This window comes from Chrysochloris asiatica, unplaced genomic scaffold (assembly GCF_000296735.1).
Source record: "Chrysochloris asiatica unplaced genomic scaffold, ChrAsi1.0 scaffold00064, whole genome shotgun sequence".
NCBI lineage: Eukaryota > Metazoa > Chordata > Mammalia > Afrosoricida > Chrysochloridae > Chrysochloris > Chrysochloris asiatica.
Genome location: NW_006408582.1, coordinates 9,334,721 through 9,360,121, shown reverse-complemented (window position 1 = coordinate 9,360,121; position 25,401 = coordinate 9,334,721). Strand labels below are relative to the sequence as shown.

The following is a 25,401-nucleotide window of genomic DNA, read 5'->3' as shown; positions in this document are numbered from 1 at the left end:
TGTTTACTGCTGATTCTCCTCATTTGAATTGTACCCGATCAGCAAATGAAAGACCTGAGAACTTTATTCACATCATCACAATCAACTCTACTTTGAAGAGATTGCTCTTCCCCAGTCGTATTTTGAGTTCTTTCCGACGGGAGCAGCTCATCTTCCGGCACTATATCTGACAAAATTCTAGTGCTGCTTCATCATGCTTCAATATTCAATATTCTGGTGCTATCCAAGATTTTCCACTGCTATTTGTAGGTTTTCAGTAACTATTCAGAAGTAGTCTGTCTCTCTTTCCTTGTCTTTGTTAATCTGGAGGCTCAGCTGAGACTTATCCACCAAGGTTGTTCTTGCTGATATTTAAAATATTGGTGTCATAGCTTCCAGTATGACAAACTGACATGTGTAGAGGCTGATAGATTTGATTATATGGAAATTTTAAACTTATTTAGAGTAAAACAATGTTAAAAGACAAAACTGAGAGAGAGAAAAAATGCCATACATAAATAAGAGAGAAAGAAACTGGATGGAAACATGTAAATATGAAGAAAGTAAAATATTTTAAAATATAAATTAGTTCAGAGTCAACCACACATAGACTACATTATGTCTCTTCATAAGATAGGCCTCAGAGATAGACAGCTAAGTATCTAGCTACTATGAGTTGAGTCCCAACTCATTGTGAATTTATGTATAATGTATCGTTGTTGTTGTTGTTATTAGGTACCATCGAGTCGGTATCGACTCATAGCCACTCTATGCACAACAGAATGAAACCCTGTCCGGCCCTCATCCAACCTCCCAATTGTGGTTATTGTGCCAATTCATCCGAGGGTCTCAGCCTTCGTTGACCTTCTGCTTCATGAAACACAATGTTCTTCCACAGCAATAGATCTCTCCAGAACAAGGATGCCCAACAAAATTCTGTTGTGATCCATGTGGTTTTCACTGACCACTTTTCTGAAGTAGATGCCAGATCTTTGTCCTAATCTGTCCTTGGAAGCGCTGCGGAAATCTCTCCACTATTCGCGATGCCCTTGTCATAGCTATCAGCCATCACAGCAATATTTAAGAGACCACATTAAGAAAAACTGAAAAAGTGAGAGAAGTAGTCAAGTCCATGGTAGCTGCTATCTATGTTAGGTGATGGAATGTGGGTGATTGTTTTCTTCTCTGGGTTTTCCTGAAATTTTCCAATTATTACCATAATAGCATGTTATGGTCGTAATTAAAAATTAAAGTTTAGCTGTTACAGAAAAGTTTGTGCTTCTTTCTATTGTTCCCTGTTTGAGGTGTTTAGTTTCACATTAGGGTATGCTGGAAGGCACTGGGCTTTTTGCCTCCACGAAACCTATTACAAAACTGAGTCTTTAACAGATATTAAAACATAACTACCCTCACAGATTGGATAAAGCAAAGTTGATCCTGTAGGTGTGGAAGATTTGGATGGCAACACATGAGTACCTTACACTTCCTCATTACATATTTCTTTCTATCCTCTATCCCAGTGCCATCTTCATAACTCATCCAACCTGGCTAGTATTAATTACATGCAAGAATTCATTCCTGGCGCGCGCGTCAGCGTGACTCCTGCGTCTCCACGTCCGCAGCCCTCAGGGGAACGCCCTTAACCCTCCCCCTCAATTTCCACCCCCACCCCCGGTCGCATGGTGTTGTTATCACGTGGCTTGGACGAGCCCTGACGTCAGGGGTATGGGAGGGCCTGCGCACGCGCAGAAAAGGGGGCGGGGGCCTGCTTGTTGTGTTGCTGCTGAAGAACCAGAGACAGTCTTGCCGCGGCAGCAGCACCTACAGCCGCCCGACAATGTCGTCTAATTTGGTAGAGCAGCCACCGCCCCTGCACAACAACAACAACAACTGCGAAGAAGGCGAACAACCTTTGCCACCGCCAGCCGGCCTCAACAGTGAGTGCTGGCCCGGCGGGATTGGTAAAGGGGGTGGGGGAGGAGGAGTTGGTCTGGCCGCCACCACAAGCTTCTCGCGAGGGGCGGGAGGAGAAGGCAGCCTATTGGTCAAGGCCCTGGACGTTCAGGGGACTGACAGCTCCCATCACCTGTCAGGATGAGTCGCTCTTGCTTTTCACTTTGCCTGTCTCCCTTACATCCTAAGCTCTGAGTTGGGGACTATTTCTGTGCGGTGTCGGGAAGTGCAGGTGGGTGGGAAGAAACGAAGGTGCGATTGTCCAGCAGGTTGGAGGACCGAGTGCTTCCACCTGTGGTGGGTCGGCAGAAGCGGAGCCAATCAAGGCCTGGAGGGGGCGGGCCTTCGGTGCGCGGGGCGGAAGGAAAGGGCGGGGAAGGTGGGCGGAGCGGGCCGCGGAGGGGACGTGGGAAGGGATGGGGACGTGCGGTTGAGACTCTGGGGGATGGACGGGCGACCGAGGGAGGAAAGCGGTGGGACGTGTCCACCATCAGGTGTGCAATGGAGCTTTAGCCTCTGCGTCAGCGAGCTAACGTTGCTGAATTGGGCTTTCCCCAGGGCTTGGAACGAGTCCTCCGGTTGTGTTATTTTGTTACCACAGTCTCGTCAGAAAAATCCTTGTGGTAATTTAATGGTTATGTCAATCACGTGTGGAGGCAAGGAGCCTGAGTTTTGTTTTTTGTGTTTTTACGTGATGGGGGGGCGAGATTTTTCAGAGTTGTTGAAGTAGTGTTTTTGAAATGACTTGATTGACTGTCAGGAAACCTGTTTTATAAACATCCTCATGAACTGCCCAAGATTGCACAAATCACGTCTGAGGAAATGCATTTTCAGAAATGGGATGAAAAGCGTACACACGAATTGTTGAAAGTTAATGAGCAATATTGAGTTAACGACCAACTACAGTTGCTTCATAACGTTTTGGTGCTCAGACCTGTCATCCTGAATTATTTCCAGTTATTTGTAAATTTCGGCGTCTTCCTGGAAAAGTTCTTGTCTAGTCTGTAATTCATTTTATATGAAAGAGATCTTTCGGGCAGTTAGCTTATGGCCAGATAAATTCAATTAAGCATCATTTGGATGCCTGAAGGTCATTTAAAGGCACTGCGATATCTTTCATCGTAAGAAGGAGGTTCTTCCGACAATGCCTAAAAATTATTTTAGGGAAAGAGATTTTCTGTTCTTCCAATCATGGGGCATTTAAAAACATGTATTCAACGTTTTTTGCTTCTTCACCATTTATTTAAAATAATTTTAATTGTTGAGAATATACTTGTACATAGCACTAATTCAACAGTGATGATGATTACAGTCTTCAGGTTGTGCAAAATTTCCACCCTCCATTTCTGAGTTGTTTCTCTATTAACTTGAACTCACTGCCCCCTGAGGTACCTATCTCATCTTTTGAGTTGCTTATGTCAGTTTGATCCCATATGTTGTTGTTGTTTAATGCTGTCGAGTCGGTGTTGACCCATAGCGACCCAGTATAGGGTTTCCAAGGAGCGACTGGTGAGCTTGAACCTCTGACCTTTTGGTTCAAACGACTTTGCAGTCCGTTGCATTAACCCACAGCACCACACCAGGACTCCTATATAGATACATCTTAAAAGAGCTCAAGGCCTATTTTGTTTATTAATTATGAATTTTGTTTGCTTTTAAGAAGACTAAAGGGGAATATCTTTTAGGCTGGGTTAAGTGATAAACTACTAACCACAAGGTTGATGGTTCAAATCCCCTAGCTTCTCTGTGGGAGACAGATGAGGCTGTCTGCTTCCACAACGATTGATAGAAACTCTACATAGGGTTGCTGTGAGTCATCAGGTTCTTCTGTGAAATCGAGCAACCGGATGAGTTGGAACTACCAACATTAGCTTGGCAGTTGGCACTTAACTATTATGCTACCAAGGTTCCTTTTCATCTTTTGATGGGTTAATTCTCTAAGTGTTAATTTCTTTATTTTAACTTTTTAAATGTCTTATTATTTTACGTTCTAGATTTTAAAATTTATATCTCACAGTAAGTTAGGATTAATTTATGTCTTAAATATTGTATCAAGTATTAATTGCATTCTTAACTGCTTTACCATTTTTAGCATAGACTCTTGGGTGGTGGTGGTGATTGTGTCTTGGAGTCAGTTCTGACTCATAGTGACCCTGTATTGGGTTTTCGAGGCTGTCAATCTTTATGGGAGCAGAAAGTCTTGTCTTCCGCGGAGCCACTGGTAATTTTAAACTGCTGACCGTTAGCAGCCGGACTTGTAACCACTATGCTACCAGAGCTCACTCTTAGAAGCATGGGATATAGAAAGGGAAAGGCTCTTCAGAAATTATGAGGGGTTTTTCAAAAACTTCATGGGACAGTGAACTTAAAAGATAATGGAATTTTTCCATGAACTTTTCCCATGTAGCCCCCTCATAACTGCCCCCTCTTATTTGTAAGTAAAGAAACTGAGGTTAGAATTTTCCTAGAGTAAAGCTTCTTGCCCAGGTTCACAGCAGGGTGGGACTTGAAGTTCAGGTTCTGACTTTCAGCCAGTCTTGCCCTACTTTGGTACACTTCTGTTTCAGTGGTCTAGAATCCTCAGTGTTTCTGATTCTCTCACTATGTTATTGTACTCAGTGTACAGAAGTGACCTGCCTCTTTATTCTTTCAGTATTATATTTCTTAATTGCATGATTTAGTGTTGTCCTTTGATATGCACAAGTTTTTATCTGTTTTGTTGTTATTTGTGCATGATTTCACAGAATAGAAGGAGATGGTAATTTCCCTTTCACCATTGAGAAAAGAAATGAGATTGAGCTCTGTGTGATTGTGCCTGTGTCTGAAGGCAGACCTATGAGGTGTGTGATGTCCTTGGCCAGTCTGATTGCTACATTTACATTAGCTCTTGTTGAAGTGAAAGAATAGTTGACCTACAGATGATACAAAAATGTGTCTTTAGAAATCTGCTAGATAGTATCTCACTTGGGGTGGAGTTAGTGTTTTAAAGTTACTGAAAAGCATATTAGATAATGCCATATTTAATGACTTCCCCCTTGCTCTCCTTACTCTGCTTCTTTTTTATTTTTTTGACCCATTATACAACATGGGACTGAACAAAACAAGAAGCCTTATTGATTCATTCAGTAATTTTGAGGCACTGAGCAAAACAACTTATTCAAGCGTCTAAAACTATTCAAACTGCACATAAGTTGAAATACTTTGTTGGATAAAGTTGCACAACTATGAAAAATAGGAGCTGAAACTTATTGTACGGATAATCTCTGGCTTGGAATGTTATCTTTAATTCAAGGATGAAGAGCAGAATTTTAATAGCAAATTATCGAAATATTTGGAATAATGAAACTCTGATTTTAATTTTTTACTTTACTGCTATACGTGGACTATTCGTTTCCATTGTTGTTGTTAAATGCCATTGAGTCAGTTCTGACTCTTGAATAGGATTTATGAGGAGCACCTAGTGAGTTTGAACTACTGACCTTGCAGCTAGCAGTCCAGTATTTATGCTACAGTGCCATTCCAGAACTCTGCATTGCAAATTAGTCAGCAAATATCTGAACTATAGTACTTCCTGGTGTGGTGCTGTAGGATAAACACTGGACTGCTAACCGCAAGGTTGGTGGCTCAAACCTACCAGTCACTCCTTGGAAACCCTATATTGGATCGTTATGAGTTGGAACTGACTTGACAGCTCCAGAGTTATTTGGGGTATTTTCCAGTTGCTAGTTAATACTCATTTTTTCTTTTTTAAAACTTTTTATTGTGAATTGAATGAAGGTTTACAGAGCACATCATCAATTTTATATTCAACAAATCATATACTTTGTTTCATTACATGTTTGCAATCCTCTCCACGTACCAACAGTTAACAATATTTACTTTTATTCACTTTAGCTATTACATTCTTTCCTGTGTCTCCCACTACCTTCATCTTCCCTCTTATTGTTTATTGCATGCCCTGTCACTCATATTAACATGTCTACCCTCTAGCCCATGAATAGTTTTCCCTCCCTCCCTGGCCAACCATCAAAGCCATCATAGATTATTTCTTTTAACAAGAATTTTTTTTTTAACCTTTTATAACATTGGTCTCATACAATGTTTATCCTTTTGTGATTGACTAATTTCACTCAGCATAATGTCCTCCAGGTTCAACCATTTTATGAGGTATTTCATAGATTCATCATTGTTTTTCAACGTTTTGTAGTATTTCATGTATGTATCGTAGAAGAATTGATGCCTTTGAGTTGTGGTGTTGGAGGAGGGTGCTGAAAGTGCCATGGACTGCCAAAAGAACCAATAAATCTGTTTTGGAAGAAGTGCAGCCAGAGTGCTCCTTGGAGGCCAGGATGGCTAAGCTTCGTCTCTCATACTTTGGACATATTGTCCGGAGGAAACAATCACTGGAGAAGGATGTCATGCTGGGTAGGGAGGAAGGTCAGAGAAAAAGAGGAAGACCCCCAACGAGATGGATCAGCCAGGTGGCATCATTGATGGACTCAAGTGTGGCAGCGGTAGTGAGGTTGGCCCAGGATCGAGCATTGTTTCGTTCTGCTGTGCATGGGGTCACTATGAGTCGGTTCCGACTCGATGGCACCTGACAACAACAACAACAATGCTTGTTTAACCGTTTTTCTGTTGTTGGGCATTTAAACTTTCTGCATCTTTTGATGTCTCTTGTAGATAGCATATTAGTGGATACTGTTTTCTTACCCATTCTGCTTTTTATGTCTCTTGACTGGTACATTTAATCCATTTACATTAGTGTAATTATCAGTGGGTATGAATTGATTGTTATTTTCTGTGTGCTTTTTTGTGGTACTACTGGATTCTTTCTTCCACAAAGTTTTCTATCCTGCATTAATTTTGTTTGTAGGTTTTCTTTCCATTTTCATTTCTGTTGTATTAATGTTTACTAAATCGTTCTGATTTTCCTCTTTTTTTGTTTTGATGTACAGGTGTAATGTTTTTCTTTGAGGTTATCCTATAATTTATAAATTTTTTCCCTGCTTAAAAGTCTGTTTTATTCTTGAAATCTACTTGCCTTCTGCTAGTTATATTCTTAAGAAATAAGAATTAGCTAAGAAATAAGAATTAAGAAACATGAGTTAGCTAATGTTTATATAGTCTTAATTCATGTCATAAGGTTCAGTGGTAATATGAGTAAAATCAGGGTAGTAGTATAATTCTTGTTATTGTTTAATTTGGGAATAAACAGGTTCAGGCTTTTTTCCTTTTCTTTTTCAACATCTTCAACCATGATATACTTGCTTCCCAAATGTGGCAACAAGGTTTTTAAGGTTGTGACACCTAAAATTTCACTGCCTTATAACATGAAGGGGCTTCAGAAAGTTCGTGGAAAAGCCCTTTTATCTTCTAATTCATTTTTTTCCAACATACTGCTCCCCCCTCCCAAGTTTTTATTGTGAATTGCGTGAAAGTTTATGGGGCAGATTATCAGTTTTGCATTCAGTAAATCATATTTTGTTTCATTGCAATGATTACAGTCCCCTTCATGTGCCATCAGAAAATACATAATCATTTAAACGTCCAGAAGGCACTCTTTTGCAAGCCAGCCTCCTGTCCGTAGGCACACAGCCTTTCTCAGTCCATGGGCCTAGAGTCCTCGGCTGCTCTATCTCTCTGTGCCATCACTTCTGCCGCCCCGACCCTCTCTGCTATTAAAACTTTTCTGGTTAGGATCTCATGCTCCACTCGTGCTCATCCCTCTTGATGGTCTTAGGGTCCTTTGTTTCTGAAATGGGAGATTAATTACTCCCCCCTTTTAGCTACACCTCTTCTATGTGTGCAGTTATACGTCTTCTACATGACAGTCACAATTAGTCTTCATGATATTTACATTACACACAATTGAATCTTAAAATCCTATCCTCATTCTCCCCTGTCCCCGTTTACCAGATCCATCTGGAAAAGAGCAAAAGTATTCAGTGGGGATTCTACCTTATCCCCCTCACTCTGAAACTAAGCACACTCATGAAAGCTTGTAAGCCAGCCACTTTGTGACTTAATAGTCCCCCCCCCCATTTTTGATAGCCTATATCTAAAGTACTCATCCCTATCAATCCAGTGCACAGAGGAGGCAAGTTTGATCCTTAATATGAAGAGTCTTTTCCTTATGGTTGAAATTTTTAGTAACCACATCCATAAGCAAACGTCCAGATCATTAAATTGTAGCAATTCACACTTGGTCCCCGAATCAAACTTCTTTATCTTCATATGATCGGGTTCTGGGCAGTTAGCCATACAAGGAATGTCAGATGGGTCCACGAACTATTCTTGAATATGCTGTCTGAGTACTCCTTCAAAAAGACCTAATTTTTTTTAAAGAATGCCAGTGACTAGTCTTAGTCTGGATTCTAGCATTAGATACGTGAAACAAAATATTGGCTTTGAGGAAAAAGGATAAAATATAATAAACTAATATAACAAATCAAGAAGTATTGCTACTAGGGTTCCAGTTCATACATACATGGGTTTATTTCAAACTAAAATGTGTTTCAACATGTCTGTGTGATTGTGGATGGCTGTAGACAAGTTCTTTCAGTAATACTCTTGTCTTAGTCTCATTAGGGTGCCTTCTAAAAAACAAAACCCAATCAAAACAGTGGCTTCCAAGGAAATCTGCTGGGCTGGTTACATTCAGGGCAGAGAGGTAAGCTCAGAAAGTTTTGGGAGATCCTGAAGGGGTGATCCTGATAGATTTTCTAGAAGGGCGCAGATGATCACTGGGCTCATTAGGAAGAACTCTTAAGAAAATTGAAAACCGCAGAGGTAAGAGGAAGGCCAGGAAAATTGCATGGAAGAATTGTTTTCCTTCATAATTATGTACTTACTCATTCTTCAAGGGTAGCAAGAACTGTCCTATGAAAATTTCATTGGAAAACCTTACCCAAATTATCCTACAGCCCTGATCTTGCCCCTGTAGACTTTGTTGTTGTTGTTGTTCTCAAAACTCAAAGAACATTGGAAAGGAACACGATATGAGTCCTTCAAAGACGCAGCAAATGAGGTTTTGATGAAGTGTGAATTGAAGAGGCAGAATTTGTGGGTGAAGGGTTAGAGGATGAAAACACCACCTTCATAAGTGTGGAGACCTAGATGGAGGGCATGTTGAGAATCAATAATTTAATTTTTTTATGTTCTTAGCAAAAGTTTCTATGATTTTGTAGCAGTGTTGTTGTTGTTGTTTTTAACTTACCCTCACATGTCACCCCTGGTTGGGATAAACTTTATTTGTAGGAGCTTGAAAGCTTGGGGCGGGGAGAATGAATAGAAATACTTCTTCTATTGCTCTGGTAGCGTAGTGGTTACGAATCGGGCTGCGAACCTTAAGGTCAGCGGTTCAAAACTACCAGCCGCTCCGCGGGAGAAAGATGAGGCTTTCTACTCCCGTAAAGATTTATACCCTCGGAAACCCTGTACAGGGTCGCTATGGGTCGGAACCGACTCGACGGCACTTAACAACAACAACAACAACAATTGCCCTTAAACCCCCACACCCCCATCTGTAAGAGATGAGTTGAACTGGTGACTTTAAAGCTGTAAAGAACGTACATCAGGACTGACAATTTAGAAACATGCTTCTTGGAAAATCTGTTGTTGTTGTGTGCTGTGGAGTAGGTTCTGACTCATAGTGACCCTACACAGGGTTTCCGAGGTTGTAAATCTTTACGGGAACAGACCGCTTCATCTTTTTCCCGCGGAGCAGCTGGTAGTATCGAACTGCTGACCTTGCGGCTCGCAGCCCGATTCGTAACCACTACACTACCAGAGCGCCTTAGGTAGTCCCAAAGGTTTAAACTGGAAAATGCTATTGTATGCATGTATGTACAAATCAGCGTAAGAGAAAACTTTTCTGTGTATAAGTACCTTGGGATATAATTTAGAGCCTTCAGGTTTTAATTTTACAGCTTACTTATTAGGAAGAGAATTCAATTTGAGATTTTTTTCCTACTTTATATTACTTGCACAGCACGATCCTCATAATTTGTTTTCCTTCCCAAGTAAAAGGGACTTTATGAGGATTGGTAAAGTTAAAACATTAAGAAATTCTGAGTTCATCAGGAATGAATTAGGTGACAGGGGAAAGCCATATGCAGTTAATTTATTGAGAAAGACAAGTTTGTGTTTTCATTTTGCTTAAAGGATAAAGCTAATATGTAGCTTCTTAGTGAATATCTGTGTACATACTTTCTTTGCTGCACTGTCTAGTGAAGTAGGATTCTGGAAGGGAATTACTGAGTTAAAGGAAAGCTACTCCCTTTCTAAGGCTCTAACTACGTATTGCCGAGCCCTGGTGTGGCACTGTACAATAAAGCACCGCAAGGGCCACTAGTTGCTCTTTGGAAATGCTATACAGTAAGTTGGAACTGACTTGATGGCACTAAACAACAACTACATATTGCCAAACCACAGGGTAGGCAGTTCAAAACCATCAGCAGCTCTTTGGGATAAAGAAGAAGCTGCTCTGTAAAGAGTTACAGCCTCAGAAACCCTATGGAGCTGTTCTACTCTGTTCTGTAGGCAAAGATGTTCTACTCTGAGATGCAACCAGTTCAACAGCTTTGGGTTTTGTTTTGCTTTTATACTAAAAATTAAAAGTAAATAGCTTATCTTGTAATAAAGTAAATTATTTTTTTTACAAGCAGCTTCAAAGGTTTTAGTTATTGTTGATTGTACATAAACTAAGCTTTAACTAGAGATTTAGCATTTAACAAATGGCTGAGAAACTCATTCTTTAAAGATAGTTTTAGTATTCCAGGCTATTCTAAATTGAATGGTTGCATGTACTTTAGGATCAGAACTCTGTAGATTTTTAGAATTTTACTGCTTGTTTATTTTCTTCAGAATGCTTTTGCGTTGGTTTGAGACAAGGCAGAATTCTTATCTGAATTCACCATATTCATATTAGTGTGCACATGACAGATTTCAGTTCTGCTGTGGTTAATTTAAGTTATCTGACTTGTCCAACAGGTTCCTGGGTGGAGCTGCCAATGAACAGCAGCAATGGCAATGATAATGGCAATGGGAAAAATGGGGGGCTAGAACATGTACCTTCTTCATCTTCTATCCACAATGGGGACATGGAGAAGATTCTTTTGGATGCACAACATGAATCAGGACAGAGTAGTTCCAGGGGCAGCTCTCACTGTGACAGGTAAGTGAGATTCATTCATGTTTGGGTAGAATTGTTGAAATAGATGGATTGCCCAAATGAGTTTTGAGTTTACAAGGTTATTTCCTGTTGTTGTTAAAGTGTTATTGAGTCAGTTCCAATTCCTACAGATCCTAGATAGGATTTCCGAGGTGTGGGTAGTAGATTTGAACCATCAACTATACGGTTAGCTCTGTGATTCTTAACCTGTAGTGCCAATCAAAATCCCTAATTCCTATTGTTGTTGTTGTTAAGTGCCGTCGAGTCGGTTCCGACCCATAGCGACCCTGTACAGGGTTTCCGAGGGTGTAAATCTTTACAGGAGTAGAAAGCCTCATCTTTCTCCTGCAGAGCAGCTGGTAGTTTCGAACCGCTGACCTTAAGGTTCGCAGCCCGATTCGTAACCACTACGCTACCAGAGCTCCTTGTTAGCAAGATTAATTTTAGCATATTTAGTTAAAATTTTAAATAAAATATGACTCAATTTATGCAACATGCTTATTACTTTTTTGTCTTTAAATTATATTTTGTTGTTAAGGAAGTAGCATGCTCATTTAAATTAGAGAGCTGGCAAGTGTTTTAAATTTCCATTGTTTTTTTTCTCAGAATACATTCATTTTTTTATTCAGATTGGATTATTTTTAGATGGATGTCAGTTTAAGATTCAGTACCATAAATACTTATTTATGAAAGTGTTCTTGCCTATGTTTTACACCGATCACAGTGTGTTTTGAATTACAGTTACCTGTATGTGGAACTATCTAAATGAGGCCTCAAAGGAAGGGGTTGTGTTTTTATCATCTTCATGCCCTTCGCAGTAATGATCCTGGCCTTAAACAACCAGTAAATGTGTGAGTCATACAAACTACTAGTTAGTTCAATAGCAATATTTTCACACTGAAAGTACCAATCAAACTGTGTAAAAATAGTTACTACTTTTGAAGATCACTCCATTTCATTACAGGAAGTTATATCTTAGACCTCATTTTTCTATATTCCACTAATTAAGCACTGTTTAGGATAAAAGAATAGAGTTCTGATGTGGTGGTGGTGGTATGCCGTGGAGTGGTGTCAGTTTTGCCTCATAGCGATTCTGTATAGAGTTTCTGAGGCTGTAAATCTTAACAGGAGCAAAAAGTCTCATCTTTCTCCCGCAGAATGGCTGGTAGTTTCAAACTGCTGACTGTGTCATTAGCAGCCCGACTTGTAACCACTATGCTACCAGAGCTCCTTTCTTGGTGTGGTGCTATAGGATAAAGCACTGAACTGCAAGGTCAGTTTGAACCTCACAGTCAGCAGTTCATATGCGCCAGCTGCTCCTTAGAAACCCTATATACAGGGTTGCTGTGAGTCAGTTATCAGTGGAGATTTTTAAGTAGAGGTAGAAGGAAACCAAATTTATTTTTTAATATAAGCTTGCCCCCCACCCCCCAGAGATTAGGTATTAAATAACATTGTGATATATTTAAAAATTCTTACTACTATAACAGCTATACTATTTGGCTAACTGAATGATGCTTTGGTGATTAAGAGTTTACTGATATTAATCATTTAGAAAATACAAATGCACAGGAAGAAGATAAAAGAGACCTTTTAAATATGTTAACACTGATTATCTCTTGGGCATGGAGTTATGGTTGATAATTTTCTGCTTCTGAGTATTTTTGTACTTTGTAAATGCTTTGTGTATGGCTTGTATTATTACTTACCAGAAAACATCAAAAAAAGAAATAGGAGTTAAATCATGCTTAAAATTTCTGCTTGGCTTGTGAGCTAGTAATGTTACCAAGGCAGCTGATTTGGTAACAAACTAGTTTGTTGGCTCTGGTACATGGTGCGCCCCCTCCACCTGTGTCTCATCTCTTACTTGTCCTTCTGCTTCTAACAGCCTGGAATGGCTGTTGTTATAAGCAGAGCCAGAGCAGCTGATTGTTTCTGGATAGCTTGCCATGGATTCCAGTCACAATTACATTAGTAGTCAGTCTTTCTGAATAAAGATTTGTGTTATATTTATGTTATGGGACTTCCTGAAACACTGGTTTCTAAAGTTATAGACCTGTTGATAAGGCTTTTCCTATACATTCAAGTATACAACTCTTGAACATTGGTACCAGTGTGTCCATTTACCTTGTGATCATGTGGTGCTGTTATTAAGCAGAGAAAATGTTGTTAGTTGCCATCAAGTCAGTTCTGATTCATAGTGACCTTGTGCACAATAGAACGAAACACTGCCTGGTTCTGTGCCCTCATCACAATCTTTACGATGCTTGAGCCCATTGTTGTAGCCACTGTGTCAGTCCACCTCCTTGAGGGTCATTCTCTTTTTCTCTGACCCTCTACCTTACCCATCATAATGTCCTTCTCCAGGAACTGGTCTCTCCTTGATAACATGTCCAAAGTACATGAGACAAAGACTGACTATCCTGGCTTCTAAGGAACATTCTGGATGTACTTTTTCCAAGACAGATTTGTTCATTCTTTTGAACCCCCCAAAACCTACTGCTGTCTTGTTGTTAAGTGCCGTTGAGTCGGTTCCGACCCAGAGCGACTCTGTACAGGGTTTCTGAGGCTGTAAATCTACGGGAGCAGAACGCCTCATCTTTCTCCCGCAGAGCGGCTGGTAGTTTCGAACTGCTGGCCTTAAGGTTTGCAGCCTGATTCGTAACCACTACGCTACCAGAGCTACCTCTGTCTAGTCAATTTTAATTTACAGACCTTACATAATGTTTCTAAGGCTGTAAATCTTTCTCCTGTGGAGCAACTTGGTGGGTTTGAACTTCTGATCTTACAGTCCAATGCTTGTCCTCAGCACCACCAGAGTTCCTTTATTCTTCTGGTTGTTGTTGTTGTGAAGTGCTGTCGAGTCAGTTCTGACCCATAGTGACCCTGTATAGGGTTTCTTCTGGTAGTCCATGGTATATTCACTATTCTTCACCAGCACCATAATTCAGTGGCATCAATTTTTTTATATTCCTTATTCATTCTCCAGCTTTTTTTTTTCTTCTTCTTCTTAAGTTTTTATTGTGAATTAAGTGAAAGGTTACAGGGCAGATCATCACAACAAATCATACACTTTGTATTATTACAATGGTTATAATCACTTCCATGTACTGGTAGCGTAGTGGATACGATTTGGGCTGTGAACCGCAAGGTCAGCAGTTCGAAACTACCAGCTGTTCCATAGGAAGAAGATGAGGCTTTCTGTTCCTGTAAAGATTTACAGCCTTGGAAACCCTGTACAGGGTCGCTATGAGTTGGAACCGACTCCACGGCACATAAGCACCACCACCACCATGTACCATCAGGTAACAGTGTTTCTCTTTATTCATGTTAGCTCTTTTTTTTTTTTTTAAACACTCAGGCATATAGTCATTCTCCAGCTTTTACATGCATATGAGGTGATTAAAAATATCTTGGCTTGGGTTGGGCAATTCTTAGTCCTCAAAATGACATCTTGGCTTTGGAACACTTTAAAGAGGCCTTTTACAATAGATTTTTCCCCATGTAATGCATTGTTTGATTTCTTGACTGCTACTTCCATGGGTGATGGTTGTGGATCCAAGTAAAAGGAAATCCTTGACAACGTGAGTATTTCTCCATTTCACATGGTGTTGCTTATTGATTCATTTATAAGGATTTTTGTTTTCTTTATGTTGAGATGTAATTCACACTCTTTGATCTTCATTAGTAAGTACTTACAAGTCCTCTTGACTTTTAGCAATAAATGTATATCATCTGCATATGGCAGGTTGTTAATAAGTCTTCCTTCCAATTCTGATGCCATGTTCTTTTTATAGTCTAGCGCTTCAGATTATTTGCTTAGCATACAGATGAGCATTGGTGAAATGTTACAACTTGGATGCACACCTTTCCTGATTTTTCTATTTGAATGACTGACTACCTCTTGGTCTGTGCAGAGGTTCCTCATGAACACAATGGAATATTATGGAGTTCTCATTCTTTGCAATATTATCCATGATTTTATGATCACACAGTTGAATGCTTTTGCATAGTCAGTAAAACACAAGTAAATATATTTTGGATATTCTCTGCTTTCAGCCAAGATCTTTAGTCATTAGTGTTCAGTGTGTCAAATCTGTTCTTGGGATGGTGTCTAAATTCAGGTAGGATATACTCGAGGTTGTACTTTGGCTCTCATGGACCATTTTAATTTTCTTTAGCTTCTACTTGAACTTACATATGAGCAATTGATGGTCTTTTCCACAGTTCACCCCTGGCCTTTTTCTAACCATATTGAAATTTTCCATCATCTCTTTCCACAGATCTAGTCAATTTTCGTATATATTTCAAATGTTAATGTTTACAAGTATATTCATCAACTATGTTGTGAAACAAGATATCTTCAGTGAATAAGTTGTTCTTGTAAAATTCTATTACCTTATCTACTTTATCATTTTTATCACCAACGTCATATTTTCCAACTACTAGTCCTTCTACTTTGTTTACAGCTTTCACATTCCAGTCACCAGTAGTTAGCAGTGCATCCTTAGTCTTCGTTTTATTGTGAGTTGGGTGAAGGTTTAGAGAGCTGATCTGTTTTCCATTCCATAGCCCATACACATTTTATTTCATGTCACTGACTGCAGTCCACACAGTGAAACATCTCTTATCCCACTTCCTCCCTGTGTTTCCTATTTCCAGTCCTCCTCCTTTCCCTACCTTTCTGAAGTTTGTCCTTGCGCAAATGCTGCCTCTTGGTGCTCAAATGGTTGATCTTTCTAAGGTGTGCATACCGCCCCAGTGTTATGTTCTTCCTATTGACTTACTCTATTATTTATTTGGCTGAAAATTGAACCATAAATGTGAGTTCACTTCTAGACCTGAAGGATGGCTAAAGGCCATAATCTTTAGGGATTCTATTAGTCAATCCTACTAGCAAGTCTGGTCTTTTTTTTTTTTCTCCACAAGGAAGTGTAATTTTTATTTTATTTTCTTGTAGGTTACTTTTACTTCAGCCTTTAAGGGCACAATTCTTTACCTGGGCTTTGGTGGCGGTCGTGGGTCAGCACCTGCAGGTTCAAATTGGGGTGGGGGTGTTCGGTCCTTCCAAGCTTCACAAGAACGATTCCTGATCACCTTGCTGTGAGTGGCACAGCTCACACACTAATGGAGTTTCACGTACAGCCTGGGAAGCACATATGCATCGAAGACAGTCGCTTCAGAAATACCTCTGACAGCTGTGGCCTCTACTGTGTTTTGAATTACAGACTTCCTAATGGCCTTGTCTTTGGGCACGCAGCGGGTGTAGTTCATGCAATGAATAGGCTGCACGTGGTCACGGCTCTTTTTGGCATGACTGTTGTTTCTCCTTTTCTTTGTCATCTTGGAAATGAGGACCCGAGAGAGAAAGAGGGAGGGAGTCTGGTCTTTTTTATGATTTTGAGTTTTGTTCCATAATTTTCTCTCACTCTGTTGATCCCTTTCAGAGTAATTGGGAATGTTAGCCAGGCACCATCTAGTTCTTCTGGTCTCAGGATTGTAGAGACTGATTGATGTTCATGTGGTCCGTTATTCCACTGACCTTATAGTTTCCATACATTTTCAATTTTCATCATTATTTCCTATAGTCAGAGACCAGGAGCTGTACCTTAGGTGACCACTCACAAGCTTTTTACATTCCCAGTTGCTACTCACAAAAGCAAGGAGCTCTGGTAGCGTTGTTGTTGTTGTTGTTGTTGTTAAGTGCCGTCGAGTCGGTTCCGACCCATAGCGACCCTGTACAGGGTTTCCGAGGGTGTAAATCTTTACGGGAGTAGAAAGCCTCATCTTTCTCCCGCGGAGCGGCTGGTAGTTTCGAACCACTGACCTTAAGGTTCGCAGCCCGATTCGTCACCACTACGCTAGTGGTTACTAATTGGGCTGCGATCGTTAAGGTCAGTGGTTCGAAACTACCAGCCGCTCCGCGGGAGAAAGATGAGGCTTTCTACTCCCGTAAAGATTTACACCCTCGGAAACCCTGTACAGGGTCGCTATGGGTCGGAACCGACTCGATGGCACAACAACAACTCACAAAAGCAGGATGTAGAATATTTTGTTTGTGGACTGTTAATGCCAGTTGAACTTACTGTCCCCTGAGACTATGGTCCCGAGTCCCCAGGCACAATCTAGTATAGCTAGACTGCATGTTTGATCTTTTTCAAACCTAGAAGTTGGTAGAATTCTTCAACTTTTCATCTTTGGCGTTAGTGGTTGATGAGCAAATTTGAATAGTATTAACTAGTCTTCTTTGTAGGCTTATTGATCTTATCCTATCACTGACAGGGTTGTACTTCAACGTAGATCTTGAAATGGTCTTTTTGACAGTTAATGGAACACCAGTTCTCTTCAATTTATCATTCTCAGAAAGTAATTCATTTGACTGTCTAATTCAAAATAGCAATACCAATCCATTTCAGCTCACTAATGCCTAGGATAGTGTTCTTCAAGTGTTTGTTGACTTCTTTATGAATTATAGTTTTCTTTGATTTGTACTTTGTACATTCCACATTATGATTAATGAATGTTTGTAGCTGTTTATTCTAATTTGAGTTGTACCACATGAGCAAATGAAAGTCCTGAAAGATTTACTTCATTCCCATCACTAAGGTCTTCTTTAAGAAGGCAGTTCTTCCCCAGTCATATTTTGAGTGCTTTCCAACATGGAGGCTCATTATTGGAACTATATCAGACAGTGTTCCACTGCTATTCATAAAATTTTTAGTGGCCAGTTTTTTTTAGAAATCGATCACGAGCTCCTCCTTTCTGAAATGCCACTGAAAATCGGTGTACTGCAGGTGACCCTGTTGGTATTTGAAATATTGGTGGCATAGATTCCAGCATTATAGCAACATGCAAGATACCTAGTACAACAAACTGACATTACTGTTTGCCTTGTTATTTACTTTATGGTTGTAGTTTACTTGTGACCAAATATGGATTCTACCTTTATATGGGTAATTGGTTATCTTTCAGAGGAAGTATAGAACTCTAGCTCAACAGTATTCTCCTAGGATGGATGGTGAACACACTACAGTGTTTAAACATGTGTTCAAAATCCATGTTGGTTGAACCACATGCATCTCTATAATTGAAGTTGTTGGGAAGTTTTTTTTTTTAATGTTTTATTGTGAATTATATGATATTTTACATGAGAGAACTTTCGTTTAACATTCATTCCACCGTATATTGTTTCATTGCCATGGTTCCAATCCCCTCCATGCATCATCAACCAACCAAAGGGTATACCCTATAAACCCGCCCCCTACACTCCCTCCCCTCCTCCCCTTCAGCACACAGTCCCTTTCCCTCTCTGGATCTGAAGTCCCCAGCTGCTCCATCGCTCCACGTCATCGTCTCTGCCTCTATCTCAGGCATCACTGCTTCTCTGGGTAGGGTCCAGCTCCCCGCTCTTCTCCCTTGATGGTCCTAGGGACCTCCGCTCCTAGACTGGAAAGTTAATCGGGAAGTATTTTTTCATTACAGAAGTTTTTGGATTCTTGAATATTAGATTTATATATATATATTTATTTATTTATTTAAAGTAAAAATTATTCCATAGACGTATTTTTGTCATTGCTTTGGGTGTTACATGATAACCCTATGCGTTTTACTTCTTATTCCATACTATTATAGGAATTTCAACCTTGACTGCACACTGGAGCCACTCAGGAAACTTTTGAAAATACGTATACCCACACCCAGCCCTTAGAGAGTCTCATATAATTGTCATGGGTACAGATGCCAGAATAATTTAGAAGCTCCTCACGTGACTCTAATATGAGCCATGGTTGACACTTTCATGCATTTCAAATTGTTAAGAGTAAGAGACAGCTTACCAGTGAAATTTTTAATATTATTGTGAGATTAGAGCAAGTGGTAAGAAAGGTATGACAGAGTAATACTCCAGTGGGATTCTTGACTGTCATTCTGTCTTGACCTGGTCATGGCTCTTGTTAGGCCTTAATTGGATCCCTACCTATGAATCTAACATGATTAGGAACACAATGACAATAAACAGAAATAGCAAGAGTGTTTCATTCTCATTAATCCCTGTGCTTGAGCATGACAGTTCCAGTTTAACATAAAGCTTTTCTAAAACACATACGTTTGTTTAATATAGGAACCAGCTTTCTACTTTCCTTTCCATGTCACACATATCAGTTATAATAGTCTAAGAATGCTAGTCCTAATGAACCTGATAATTTTCTTTCTTTTGAGTTAAGCACTGGGCTGCACGGTTGGTTTGAACTGCAAGGTCGGCAGTTCAAACTCACCAGCCACTCCTCGGAAACCCTTTATAGGGTTACAGTGAGTTGGAACTGACACGACAGAACTTAACAGCAATAATAACAACATGCTCTTGGTAATTTAATAGTTAATATTTGTTTTTTTGAGCAAGTTAAGTGCTGTGTATTTTTATACCTATTTGATATAGCAAAAGGAGCTCTAGTGACGATGAGTTAAGCATTGAGCTGCTAACTGAAAGGTGAGCTGCTCAGTAGGAGAAAGATGTGATCGTCTGCTTCTGTCAAGATTTAGTCTTTAAAATCCTAAAGAGCACTTTTATTTTGCCCTATGGAGTCACTGTGAGTCAGAACTGACTTGATGGTAGTGTTTGGTTTTTGTGGGTATATGATGGAGAAAGAACACGGGTGTTGCGTGGTTAGTTACTTGGCTGTTAATGTAAAGGCTGACAATTTTAACTCACCCTCTTTGCATGTGAAAGATGTGGCAGTCTGCTTCCATAAATATTTGCAGCTTTAATTTTAATATCTGATAAAATAAACTTAAAGGCAAAACCCAGGATAAGAGACAAAGAAGGACATTATATCATGACTTGAGGGGTCAATTGAACAAGAGGACATAACTATAATAAATATCTGTATCCCCAATGAAAGAGCCTCAAAATACATAAATCAAACTAAATAGAACTGAAGAAAGAAATAGACAACTCCACAATAATGGTTGTTGTTGTTGTTGTTATGTGCCGTGGAGTCGGAACCGACAATAATGGTAGGAGATTTTAATATACCACTTGCAAAATTCTAACCATGTGATCTCCAACATAATTTCTGTTATCAAGGTCATATTTCCAACTACTGATCCTTCCTTTTTGTTTCCAACCTTTACTTTCTAGTCACCAGTAATTACCAATACATTTTGTTTGCATGTTTGATCAATGTCAGACTGAAGAAATTGGTTGTTGTTGTTGTTAAGTGCCATCGAGTCGGTTCCTACCCATATAACCCTGTATAGGGTTTCCGAGGAGCAGCTGGTAGATTACTTCAGTTTCACGATCACTGGCTTTAGTGGTCTTGTGTAAATTTGAATGATAGTGGTATTAATTGGTCTTCTTGGTAGATGTGTGGATATTATCGTATCACAGGCAGCATTGTACTTAAAGATTAGATTTTGACATACTCTTTTTGCTGATAAATTTGATGCCATTTCATTTGAATTTATCATTCCCAGCCTAGTAAACCATATAATTGTCTGATTCAAAATGGATATTGCCAGTCCATTTCAGTTCACTAATTCCTAGCATATTGATATTTATGCATTCCATTTTATTTTTGACAACTTCCAAATTTCTTAGATTCATACTTCATACATTCCATGTTCTGATTATTAATGAATATTTACAGGTCCTAAAAGCTTTACTCCATTCAGATATCATGGTCAACTCTAGTTTAAGGAGGCAGCTCTTCCCCAGTCGTATTTTGAGTGCCTTCCGACCTAAGGAGCTCATCATCTGGCACTATATCTGACAATATTCTGGTGATACTCATAATGTTTTCAACTTCTGGCATTATATCTAACAATGTTTCACTGCTAGTCATAAAGTTTTTAGTGGCTAAACTTTGAGAAGTAGTCTACCTTTCCTTCTTCCTAGCCTGTCTTAATCTGGAAACTCAACTAAAACCTATGCACCATGGGTGACCTTGCTGGTTTTTAAAATACTGGTGATATAGCTTCCAACACATAAGCCACTACAGTATGACTAACAAGTGGTGGCCATTAGAGAGATGCAAAGCAAAACAACAATGAGATATCATCTTACTCCAGCATTAATAGCAAAGTTAGAAAAAATAAAACAAGAAATGCTGGTGGGGATGTGGAAAGACTGAACCCTCCTACACTGCTGGTGCGAGTATAAAATGGTGTAACCACTGCAGAACATGGTATGGCGCTTTCTCAGAAGCTTGAAAATAGAAATACTGTGTGACCCAGCAATTCCTCTGCTTGGTATATATCCTCAAGAAATAAGAACCGTGACATGACTAGATACACATGCACAACCATGTTCATTGCAGCACTATTCACCATAGCAAAAATAGGGAGATAGTCTAAATGCCCATCAACAGAATGGTTAAACACACAATGGAATACTAGACAACACTGATGAATAAAGATGAATCTACAAACACGCAGATGGATGAACCTGGAGGACATTATGCTGAGTGAAATTAGTCACAAAAGGACAAATATTATCTGAGACCACTGTTGTAAAGAGTTTAGAAAAGTTTATTATGCTAAAAGAAATGTTCTGTGATATTTACCTGGATGGGGGAAGAGAAAATTATTCTTGAGCTAGAGGGTAGACACATGTTAACAGGGGTGACATGGCAGGCAGTATACACCAAGAGGGAGATTGGCAGAGGGAAGATGAATGTAGACACAGGATTGCAAGAGTTAAAGTGACTAGAGGTAAATACTGTTAACAGGTTGTACATGGAGTGGATTTCAGTCATTGTAATGAAGCAAAGCATATGATTTGTTGAATGTAAAACTGATGATCTACTCCGCAAACCTTCACTCAATTCACAGTAAAAAAATTTTTAAAGAATTTACAGCCTTGGAAATCCCATGGGGCAATTCTCTGTCCTACAGTGTTGCTATGAGTCAGAGTGGACTGGACAACATTACAACATTGAATGGAGAGAGATTGGGGGGGTATAGTGAAAGGCCCAGTGATTTACTGTGGATATCCAACGGATCTTTAATAAGGTTAAGATAACTGAGCACATTTAATTCATCTATATTATACCACATAAGGTGTATGATTATGTGTTTTTGTTTAAAAATTTAACTATAAATAGATTCTGTGAGTTTACTGTGCGTTTTTCATTAAATGTTATATTTCATATATAGAATCTGTAATTTCATATATAAGCTTATATACGAGGGTATGTAAAACATTACTACTAGAGTTCCAGTTCATACATGTACAGATTTATTCCAAATACAACCTGTTTAAACATTTCTCTCTGGCCAGTGAATGATTGCAGACAGGGTCTCTCAGTAATATACGTAGTCTTGTTCTTAAGTGCCATTGAGTCATTCATAGAGACCCTGTATAGGGTTTCTGAGGCTTTAAATCTTCATGGGAGCTGAAGCCTCATCTTTCTCCCTTGAAGCAGCTGATGAGCTTGAACTGTAGACTTTGTGCTTTGCAGTCCAGTGCTTATCATGGTATCTTTACAAATATATATACATATATATAGCCAAACACTTTAAAGGAATGATTTACAGGGTCTGGAACTGAGGCCCATACATAGTCTTACAGGACACTAGTGTCAGTTGGTAGAACATAGTCCATACAGACAATGTTCTACATCCTATTGGGTGAGTGGCAACTAGGATCTTAAAAACTCGTAAGGTGCTACTATTGGTCTCTATTTGTCTGAATGAAAGAAGGGTGAAGACAGATGAAGCTGTATGGAAACAGTAAGCCAGTGGACTAATGGACCATGCAAACATCAGCTTCCATGACCCTGAGACCAGAAAAATGACACGGTTCCCAGCTACCACTACCAGATACTCTGAAGGGGGTCATATTAGAAGGTCATGGATAGAGTAGGATAAAAATGTAGAACAAAAATCATAAAAACGACCAGGCTTACTGGACAGATAGAGACTGGTGGAACCCCTGAGATGATGGCTCTTAGTCGCATATTGGGTCTGGGACTGAATTTACTCCCACAGCTCAATTTTAAGCCAAACAATAGATAGGTCTATAAGGGGAATAGTAATCCTAGGGAAGTATGCACACTTTAGAATAATCAACCATTTGAGATCAAACAGGCAGCATTTTTCCAAGTCTACACTTCAGAGGAATGGAAATGGGAAGCACAGGAAGTAGGGCATTACAGGCAAATAAGATGAAACAAAATGTATATGACTTATTTAATAGAAGACAGATCTGCTCTGTAAACGTTCACCCAATTCACAATAAAAATTATATATGTAAGGATACTAAAAATAGTGTTGCTCGAAGACCAGGTACCTCAAAGAGCTGATCTTTCCAACAGTACTTTAAGGAAGATCAAAGTTAATGAAGGCAGTATCTTATGATCCAGAGGGCAAGGTCCAATTATAATAGTGGCTTCTGAAGGGGTCTGCTGGGCCAGTTAAATTCAGTGTCAGCTCAGCTCAGAAGATTATGGGGACTGTTTTTTTTTTGTTTGTTTGTTTTTTGACTCGAAAAGGCATAATCTTAATACATTTTCTCAGAGGACATAGGATGATCACGGGACTTATTAGGAGGAAGTTTGGTGCGACGAAGACCAGAGAAGTTATATTGAGGAGTTTTTTTTATATCATAATTCACCTGGTATTTTTTGTAGCAAAGGTTGTCCTTTGAGAATTTTAATGGGAAACTTTACTCTGTCCACCCTACAGTCCTTCAGACCTATTTTTGTTCTCCAAACACAAAGAACATTTAAGAGGAACATGATTTGAACTGCCATTTTGACATGCAGATCAAAGAGTAGAGCCTTGGTGTGGCACTGTTGCATAAGCACTGGACTGCCAACTGCAAAGTTGATGGTTCAAACCCAACAACCACTCCTTGGAAACCTTATAAAGGTTCCTATGAGTCAGAACTGACTCAATGGTACTTAACAACAAACCAAAGAACACAAAATTCTTTGGGGGAAGGGTTAAAGAGATAGAAACACTGCCTTCAGAAATATGTATAGACCTAGGTGGAAGATACCACATTTTACTGTTTTTGCTTAATAAAGATTTCGGTGATTTTATAGTAATAATTTTTTAGCCTCATATAATTTGCTCTGAAATATCTAAAAACAAACCCATGATAAGTGGGTCTCAAACTCTGCTCTCAGTACCCCTGTAGACTCTTAAACATTTATTAAGGACCCCACAGAGTTTTTGTTTGTGCGAGTTCTGTATCTAATGACACATACCATATTGGAGTCCTGGTGTGGCACTGCAGGATAATGTGTTGGACTGCAAAGTTAGTTTGAACCTCAGTTTCGGCGGTTCAAGCTCACCAGCCACTCTTTGGAAACCCTATGCAGGGTCGCTATGAGTCAGAACCAACTCAATGGCTCTTAACAACAATAATATATAAGGTATTAGAAGTTAGCATAAAACATTTTACAATATATACTTATTAATTTAAAATAATAGCCCATTGTGTTTTAATTGTTATATTCAATGAAAAATAACTATTTTAGAAAATAAAACAATTGGTAAGAATTGCAGCACTGTGGGACATTTTTGCAAATCCCTTTAATGTTTGGCTTAATAGAAAACAGCTGAAATCTCATCTGTTTTTTGCATTCAATCTGTTGTGAAATCACACATCCTATAGACTTTGAAAACTCTTACACAGTCATAAGAAGATGAGAATGAAAACGGCAAATAACATGCCAGTAATCTTGAAGATCCTATGAAAGAATCTTTGAGAACTGCTGGTGTTATATTATTTAATAATCATGGAAGAACTTGGAGAAAATCAAACCCCAAAACCCAGTGCCATCGAGTCAGTTCTTTATGGGAGCAGACAATTCTGCAAACAGTTGGTGGGCTTGAACTGTTACCCTGTGGTTAGTCCATGGTGCCACTAGGGCTCCTGTGAGAGAAAGAACCCCAAATTAGGTTACTGAATTTGAACATGGTTTTACCTTTATTGGAAAAGAATAAACATAAAATGTGACAGTCTACTGTTTTCAGTGAATATTTCCTTTAAAAATTTATCATCATGAAGGAATTCATCACTACTACATGATTTCAAGGAGTCCTGAAGTGGTGCTGTAGGATAATCAGTGGATGGCTAAGTATAAGGTCAACAGTTCAAACCCACCAGCTGATCTTTGGAAAGCCTAGACAGGGTCTCTATGAGTCATAACTGACTCAATGGCTCTTAACAACATAATTTCAAATGATTTTGAGAATAAGAGCTCTCCATATCAGAATGCTGATTCTCTTGAATGTCGTTATGTACAGATCTTTCTGAGTTGCTGCTTTTTGAAGTCATACTGCTGTAA

General features: G+C 39.3%; 1 protein-coding gene across 1 annotated transcript in view; it reads left to right on the top strand.

The window, feature by feature from the left end:
• Nucleotides 1-1,728: 1,728 nt before the first annotated feature.
• The window catches only part of BNIP3L (BCL2/adenovirus E1B 19kDa interacting protein 3-like), a 30,689-nt gene continuing 7,016 nt past the window's right edge, over nt 1,729-25,401 (top strand). The window contains exons 1-2 of the mRNA XM_006864370.1: nt 1,729-1,916; nt 10,927-11,110. Of these exons, the coding sequence (XP_006864432.1) occupies nt 1,817-1,916; nt 10,927-11,110 (284 nt within the window). The 5' untranslated portion in view covers nt 1,729-1,816. The remainder of the gene's footprint in view (nt 1,917-10,926; nt 11,111-25,401) is intronic.